The sequence below is a fragment of the Myotis davidii genome, unplaced genomic scaffold, assembly GCF_000327345.1.
Source record: "Myotis davidii unplaced genomic scaffold, ASM32734v1 scaffold167, whole genome shotgun sequence".
NCBI classification, from domain to species: Eukaryota; Metazoa; Chordata; class Mammalia; order Chiroptera; family Vespertilionidae; genus Myotis; species Myotis davidii.
In genome coordinates this window covers 2,815,759-2,824,085 of record NW_006300048.1, presented here as the reverse complement: position 1 = coordinate 2,824,085, position 8,327 = coordinate 2,815,759, and the positions used below count along the sequence as shown (strand labels likewise).

General features: G+C 61.9%; 1 protein-coding gene across 1 annotated transcript in view; it reads right to left on the bottom strand.

Moving 5' to 3' along the window:
• Window positions 1-8,327, bottom strand: part of TTBK1 (tau tubulin kinase 1) — a 45,837-nt gene that overhangs the window by 32,325 nt on the left and 5,185 nt on the right. Inside the window, exons 3-14 of the mRNA XM_006776446.2 lie at window positions 8,104-8,177; window positions 8,042-8,061; window positions 7,996-8,006; window positions 7,853-7,962; window positions 7,054-7,158; window positions 6,584-6,649; window positions 5,825-5,917; window positions 5,617-5,742; window positions 4,328-4,482; window positions 3,024-3,255; window positions 2,630-2,808; window positions 1-283 (exon numbers count right to left, since the gene is read on the bottom strand). Coding sequence (XP_006776509.1) covers window positions 1-283; window positions 2,630-2,808; window positions 3,024-3,255; window positions 4,328-4,482; window positions 5,617-5,742; window positions 5,825-5,917; window positions 6,584-6,649; window positions 7,054-7,158; window positions 7,853-7,962; window positions 7,996-8,006; window positions 8,042-8,061; window positions 8,104-8,177 — 1,454 coding nt within the window. The remainder of the gene's footprint in view (window positions 284-2,629; window positions 2,809-3,023; window positions 3,256-4,327; window positions 4,483-5,616; window positions 5,743-5,824; window positions 5,918-6,583; window positions 6,650-7,053; window positions 7,159-7,852; window positions 7,963-7,995; window positions 8,007-8,041; window positions 8,062-8,103; window positions 8,178-8,327) is intronic.

Sequence of the window (8,327 nt, the reverse complement as noted above, 5' to 3'; positions counted from 1 at the left end):
CTCGTCCGTGGTGCCCGATGTGCTGGGCTCGGCCCCCGGGGGGAAGTCCTTGAGCTCTGTCTCCTTGTCAATGATGACCCACTCCTTGCTGTCGAAGTCCTCCTCCTCAGCCAGCGGCACCGAGCGGAAGGCGTTGCTCAGGGCCTCCTGTTCCACGGAGGCCGACACGTCCATGCGGCCGCTGGCCTGCCGGTCGGCCTGGCCCGTGTCCACTGACAGCATCTGGGCCGGCTGTGAGGAGCAGGCCTGGCGCGAGGGTGAGCCGGGCAGATCCATTCGTGACCTGCAAAGCCAGCCAAGTGGGGCTCAGTGCCAGCCTCTCAGGAGCCCCCAGGACTCCACACAGGCGGCAGGGTGGCCCGCGACCTCTGGGCCCTCCTGACCACGGCACCTCTCCCACCCTGGCAGCGGCCCCGTCACCTGCTGGGTTGTCACCCTCTGCCCTCACTCCCAGTAAAGCTCTCATTCATTCACTCACACATTCGTTCGACAAGCTTACTGTATGCCAGGAATGTAGCATACAGGAAATAAAGCCTGCTTCCTGTGCTCAAGTGTGCTCTCCCAGACACCCCAGGGACCCTTCATCTTCCTAAAGCCAGCTTTCCGGCTGCCTGTCCAGTGCTCACACCCACCAGGCGCTCCCTCCTGCTGCATCCGGGCCAACACCTGGCCCTTGGGTTTGCAGTCGGTTTTTCTAGGCTCTTCTACTCCCACCCTGCAGCCCTGCCTGGTGGGTTTCACCACCTCTGACAACTCCAGGGACTCCCAGCCCTGAGGAGAAGTCCACATTCCTTAGTGTGGCGCCAAGGCCCTCGACCGCCAGACTCAGGCCCCGTTATCCATTCCTCTGCCAGACCCAGCTCAGGTTCACACGCTTTCCCAAATGGCCCACACGCTCATGCCTCTGTGCCTTTGTGCATGCTGTTCCCTCCACAAGGCCTGTCCTTCCACCCTGTGCTGTCCATCCCAGCTCAGATGTCACCTGTGTGCAGCCTCTCCATCCTCCGTGGCGGAGAGTTGCCCTCCCGGTGCTCCCTGGGCCCCCTCTCAGCACAGAGCCCGTGAGTTTACGTACCTGCCTCCCAGGGGCTGTGAGCTCTGCCAGGCACGGACGGGCCGTCTGACTGCTCACACTGGGGCACGGACCTGCCTCGGGACAGCTCTCACTGTTACCTTAGACTGTGCTGTACCCTCACATTACTTCCCGAGGTTGTCACCAGGGGTGCACAGCCCCAGCGTGGGGGACTCCTGGCTGACAGTGAGTGGAGGACAGGCCACTACACAAGGAAGAACAGTCGCCTCCCAAATGCCTGCAAGTGCCCCCGCCCCCCCAAAACCGGGGAGGCTTGGCCCTGGGTGTGCTCACCCCACCCTCAGCCTGTGGGCAGGGGGCTGGCTCATCCTCCCCCACATTGGGCTGGGAGGGGAGGGGTGCAGGTCGCAGCCCCCTGTGGGCTTTCCCAACACACTGCCGCCGGCCTACGTAGGACCTGCCCCCTCTGACTGTACACACTATTTTCATGGATTTGCTAATAAATCCATTTTGTTAGAATAAAAACACCCTGAGGGAGCTGCCCAGGGCCTGACACCGAGAGTCCCATGTACATGGCTGCTGTCCCTTCCTTCCCTGAGACACTGTTTCCAGGGACATAGAAGAGAGGGGCGCCCAAGGAAGAGGGGGCTGAAGAGCAGGAGTGAGGAGGGGCGTGGGAACTGAGGGGGGGACAGGGGAACCCCAATCCCATCTGCTTTAGACTTTCCCCTGCTCCCCAGTACCCCCGAGCCCACCCAAGCCTTCTGCCCTGCCTATGAGATCCTGAAAACTCCCTTCCGGAAAAACCTCTCCTCCCCCCTCTCCTTGGCTCACTCTTGCCCACCATTGGCTCTGCAGGGCTGCCCACCTCTCTTCTCCACTCATTTCCCTTCCTCCCTGTTCCGGAACTCTCCAGGCTACCCCGGGTGAAAATGAGGCCAGTGAGTGAGCGCGAGTGTGAGAGTGAGAGTGTGAGCGTGAGCGTGAGTGTGAGTGTGAGAGCGTGAGTGTGAGCGTGAGAGTGTGAGCATGAGTGTGAGAGTGTGAGTGTGAGCATGAGTGTGAGAGTGTGAGTGTGAGCGTGAGACTGCCGGCTCCCGAAGACGGTCCGCATCAGCCCTCCGTCCTGGCGTCAGCACAGGAACTGGGATGGAGCTCCCTGTCCCGGGTTTCCACACCGCCGAGGAGCACGTGCCCAGCCCAGAGGTGGGGTGTGGTTTGGGGCAGAATCCGGAGGAGGGGCCACGCACTGGGTGTGGGAAGGCCCTCTTCCCGGAGCTGGGCCTGGGGGAGACATCCCCTTCCTGGAGCAGAGAAGGCCTCCGCCCTGCTGGGGGGTGAGGCCCTACCCGGGGCCACGGGAGGGCGGGACAGCGCTCCTCCACCCGCCAGACCTGGGGCCCTGCTGGCCATCACCACCTCGGCTCATCTGAGCTCCAACCGCCAGCACTGGGCCGGGCACGGACTGAGTCCTGAAGACCAGGTACACGCCTCTCTGCACGGAGTCCCTGCCTCTGCCTGAACCGACCTTTCCTCCAGCCCAGCCCTGGGCGGAGGGAGCCAGAGCCCTGGACCCGCCCCTGGTCCCCGACCCACCTCCTCTCGTGTAGCTCCGCCCGCCCATCCGCAGTGGAGAGCCTCTCCGACTCCGGGCTGTTGACCCTCCGGTAGCGCAGAGAACGCACTGGGGTTGTCGGTGAGTCTGGAGGGGCTCGCACCGGAGAGCTGGGGACCCCCACCCCTCGGTTCTGCTCCTCTTCCGCCACGCAGGGGGTCTGCAGGAGAGGGGAGTCCGTGAGCCGGGCTGACAAGGCGGCTGCGGGTCAGGTGGTTTCTTGGGGTGAAGGAGACAGGGAGGGGGAGCCCCAGGATGCAGTGATCCTGAGATGGGGGGCGGGGCAGGCCTGTGGTGGGGAGAGGGCGCTCAGAGGACGGGGAGGGGCCCGCGGGCTGGGAAGGCCGCCATGCCCTGCCCGCTGGCTGCAGTTACTTTGCCGATGTTGATCCGGAGTTTGTTCCTGTTGACATCTGTCTCCTCCCAGACTTCAGCTTCAGGGCCCCCGGGGTGCGGGGCGAGGAGGGGGCCGGGGCCCAGCCCCTCGGGGAGCCGCCCAGGCAGGATTGGGGGTGCGTTCTCCTGGTCACTCAGGTGCTCGCCCTGCAGCACGTCCTCCGTGTTCTCCCGGAGCAGGTCTCCAGGCACCGGCGTCACGTTGACCACCCTGGAGAGGCCAGGAGGGGTGATGAGCAAGGCTGGCATGGGTGCCCTCTCCTGCCAGCACTGGTCCTGGAGATCACTGCCAGGTGGGCATGGGCATGGGCACAGGGGAGGCCCCCGCAGGGGTGAGGGTAGCCCTCGGCCCGTCACCACCCCAGCTCACAAAACCTTTGAGGCCAGAGGGTTGTAAGATGTGGCTGTCCGGACGGGCACAATACCACCTCGGTGGTTGAGCGTCAGCCTATGAACCAGGAGGTCACGGTTCGATTCCTGCTCAGGGCACATGCCCGGGTTGCGGGCTCGATCCCCAGTGGGGGGCGTGCAGGAGGCAGCCAACCAATGATTCTCTTTCATCATTGATGTTTCTATCTCGCTCTCCCTCTCTCCCTTCATCTCTGAAATCAGTAAAAATATATAAAAAGAGAGAGAAAGAGAGAGAGAGACCCAGCTGCTTCCCAGGCAGGCCCAGCCGGATTCCCACTGCGTGCGCTGCTTGGCTCGCTTTAGTCCAGGAGTGGGTCTAAAGAGAAGCATCTCTGTGAAGTCATTTGAGCGACGTCTTTATAGATCTGAGCACCATAACGTGCTGACAAGTCCTGCGGAGTCCCCTTCCTACAGGTATGCCCGGAGCCCCTGCCTGCCTCTCCCTGGCTCGCTCCCGGGGCTGGCAGGGAGCCCTTCTCACGTGGCCACCTTCTCCTCGTGCTTGTCACAGGTGCTGAAATGGCTCCCACCATTACAAATACCCTCGACTCCACTGGGAGCCTCAGGGTTTACCTCTGCACCCCCGGGGGCGGGGCGGGCCTCCGACATGTTTCCTGAGAAATAACACTGTGGGCTCCGCAGTCTCACTGGGGCTTCCTGGCCCCCCCTGAGGACAGCAGCCCCAAATGAGGCCCTAACGCCGCACCCGGCTGAGGGTGCAGATGTGGCAGAACTTCCTGGGATTTGAACCCCGCTGTTGAGCACCAAGAATAGGAGAGACGGCCAGGTGTGCCCAGGTGGGAAGAGGAGAGAGCAGGCAGCTCTGGGCAGAGGCCATACGGCCCCCCAGCCATCGCCCCTCCCAGACTCACCCGAACATGGCTGCTGTCTGCCGCGTGTTCTGCTGGGGCGGGGTGGAGGTGCTCGTGGACAGGAGCGCGTCCGTGCCAGCCTTCTCCCAGTCGAAGGCCTCGTTCTCCGCGATGCCCCTCTCCTTCATGCTGTTCTCAAACACCGACATGATCAGCTGCAGGGGCGGGGGTGGCGGGAGGACAGAGAGGTGACCCTGGGCTCCCGGGAGGAGGGGCGTTGCTGGGATTGCAGTGGGGGGAGAGGGGCCTTCCAGGGCAGGGAGGGCCAAGAGGAGACATTGGAAGGAGAAGGGCACATTGATTTTTGAGTGAAAACATGCACATAATATGCAGATCAGCATGCAAATTATCATCTTGGTTTAAGCCCCTGAGACCTGCCCCCTGTAAGGCTCCAGAATCCTCAGCTATTTCCAGCATCTCAGCCGAAGCGACAGCAGCTCCAAACCACTGTAGTTCCCCAACCCACCACCTGGGGTCAGCGGTGTGCACGGGCAGCTTCCTGCTGCCATGCCTCCCGCCCACCTCTCCTCTCTGAGGCCTTCCTGGATCCCCCACCACACAGCTCCCTTGGTTGGGCACAGTGCATGGGCTCCACCTTCACACCCACCTGCCAACTCCACACTGTAGCCGCCAGCACAGGGCCCAGCACAGGGTGTGCTCTCAGCCGTTTGGTCTGGGGGACCCTATGAGGCTGAGCTAAGAAATGGGGCGGGGGGAGCAAGAGGGGGACAGTATGGCCTCCTACTGCCCAAGTGTGGCATCTCTGCCAGCAACCAGGGCTCTGTGCTCAGCTGTTTTCCCCACTCTCTGATCAGGGTCATGGGTCCTACAGGGGTGTAGGGTGGCGCCTTGGAAAGAGCACTGGACTTGGAGTCAGATGTGCCTTAGGCCAGCCCTGCTCCTACCCAGGCTACCAGGCCTCAGTTTCCTCATCTGTGACATGGGCACAGTCACCCCACTTGGACTCCTGCAGAGTTTGGGTGTAAAGTGCTTGAAAGCGCTTGGCTTAATTGTTGAATGCTGGAACAATGACATAAGGAACACACAATTATCACCAAAGCCTTGTTTTGAAACTTAAATAAATTAATGCATGAAAAGCACGGAAAACAGGGTAAGCTCTTGATAAATCTTAGCTATGCCTACTGTTCATGAGAGTGCAAAACAGTTTCGTGCAGTTGGAGGACCAGGGGGAGACGGCAGGGGCGCGGGCCTCGGCGGGAGGGTGCTGCTGGCCATGGTCGCCCACGGAGAGGTGTCCGGGGACGCAGGCAGGCGGCAGGCTCCCCCACCTGGTAGTCAGGCTTGGTGAAGTAGTCGAGGCTGGCGATGTGGTCCAGGAACAGGTGGAACTCTGAGGGCATGTGCTTCAGCAGCATCCGGTGCTCATACTTCTCCTTGATCATCCCTACCTGCTCCTGGAGGCAAGAGGCACAGAGAGATGGAGCCCCACTGCCCCACACCCACCCGCCGCCTCAGACCCAGCTGTGCAGGCCTCACCTTGTCCTTGATCTTCCTCCAGGGCAGCTGCCCCACTGCAAACTCCACCAACATGTAGAAGAGGGACCACAGGTCATCGTGGCGGCCCATCTCCTGGGGGTGGAGAGATGGGGGGGGTCACCCACAGCCCTCAGGTCCTTCCCTGGGAGCAGGAGGCTGACCCTCCACTGAGGCACTTCAGTCAGGGAGGCCTGACACCCAGGCGTCTATGGGCACAACTGAGGTCTCCCTGAAGCCATGGCTCTCTCCCCGATCGGCCAGCACACCGAGAATCACAGTCAAAACTTCTGTGTGTGCTGCCCGGCTAGGGTGGTTCAGTGGTTGAGTGTCGACCCATGAACCAGGAGGTCACGGTTCAATTCCTGGTCCAAGTTTCGGGCTTGATCCCCAGTGCGGGGCATGCAGGAGGCAGCCGATCGATGATTCTCTCTCATCATGGATGTTTCTCTCTCTCTCCCTCTCCCTTCCTCTCTGAAATCAATAAAAACATATATGTTTTTTAAAAACTTCTATATGCTTTCTCACCCCACAGAGATTGGTGCTGGGAACAGAGAGGAGAGGAGCCCCACAAACAAGGAAGAAGGGGAAGTCGCAGGCAGAAGCTCCCTCCAATTGGGGTCGCTGGAATGGCAGCCTGCAGCCCCTGCCCCATCCTTCTCTCCACGCCTGCAGAGCTGCCCACTCCACCCTCTCCCCCAGCAGCACACTCTGCCCCGACCTTACTGCCCGACGCCCCTCAGGCCCGGCTCTGCCACTCACCCGGTTCTTGTGGGCGTTGACCGAGGCGTACCGGACAGTCCCTCGAAACCCGGCCACGTTCCTAGGCTGCAGCGGAGAGAACATCACCAGGAACCTCGCCTGCTGCCCCGACCTTGGCCCTGCCCAGCCCTGCTCACCACGCCCGCCTCTGCCTACATGAGCCCTGACTGCCTCCCCAGGCATCCCGCCTCCCGTCACCTTGGCCTGGTCAGGAGCAAACCTGACACTCCAACCTCAGTCCTAAACCTGCCTCCTGCCCGTGTCCGTCCTTGACCAGAGGGGCAGACAGATCGCAGAGTGTGGGTGTGGCAGCCATCCAGAGTCCAGGCTGAGGGAGTGAGGGGATGGCCAGGTGTGGACCCACAGTGGGGAGCTGCTGGTACCCAACACGAGCCGGGCCTGGTCAGGCGGCAACAGGGAAGCGGGGTGAGGTCCCCAGGAGGCCAGGACGGCTGTGAGGCGATACTCACGGGCCGAACGTCCCCCGTGGTGTTGGTGTACTGCCGGGCCAGCCCGAAGTCCAGCATGTAGCACTTCCTGTAGGTGGACGGCAGCCGGCCCATGGCAAAGTTCGACTGCAGGAAGACAGCAGTGTGAGCTGGGCTCCACCCCTACCTGGCTCACCTCACGGGGCTCCGGAAAACAGAGTGAGGGACCCTCAGCCCACGTACCCTCACACAAGAGTAAAACGCCAGCCTGCAGCCGGCACAGCACCTCATCTGAGGGGCGGTGGGATTCTCCCCATTTTAGAGATGAGGAAAATGAAGGTCGAGGAGCTTAGGGGGCCACTGATGGCTGAGCTGACAGCTGAAACAAGGTCTGCCTGGCTCTAAATCCTTGGGACTCCCCAGTAGGACAGGGAGGCTTAGTCTAACTAAGGAGTAGGGCACCTACAGTGCTCTTGCTCTGTGACCTCGGGCCATTCAACCACCCTTTCTGAGCCCCCGCTTTCACCCCTTAAGAATGGCACTGTTCTCAGCCAAGAGCCAAGATGTCACACACTTAGCTACTTGGAGTTCTTGACGAAGGCCCAGCCCTGGTCCCCGTCCCTCAATGCCCCCGTGCTTCCCCGCCCTTCACCTTTCTAGTTCAAGGACTCTTCAGGTCGGGGGAGAAGGAAAGGGAGAGTACAGGAGAGGGCCCGGGCATGGCCCGGGGCGGACAGGGCTGTGTGCTCCTGCGAGGCAGGTAAGAGGCAGAGGTGGGGCTTGGGATGGAGGAGAAGCCAGGGGCCCCGAGAGGGAGGGTGTGGGGCAGGGCAGCCCTCACCGGCTTGATGTCTCGGTGCAGGAAGCCCACGGAGTGGATGGCCTCGATGGATTCCAGGATCTGCTTGCCCAACCGCAGCGTGGTGCGGGCCACCCACCACCACTGGGCCACTCTGCCAAGCCTCGCCCCCAGGCTGTGCCCACTCCCCCTCCTCCTGGGGCCGCAGTCTCCCTTCCCCACTGCCCCCACAGGAGTGGCAGCCCACGCCCCTGGGTGACTGGAGGGAGGATGCGTGGGCCACGCGGACTCACCTGGAGCTGCATCACCACGTAGTTAAACTTCTCGTTCCGGCCGCAGCCAATGAACCGGCACACATGGTCTTTCCCTGAGGACACAGACAGGCGGATCCCAATTCCCCCTCCTTCTCACTCCCACCAGCAGGTGGGCTCCCAGTGTATTCTGGATTCCTGGTCCCCCTGCCCTTAGTCCCATCGTCACTCTCACACTCTGGTCCTCTCTTCCCTCCACCACACTA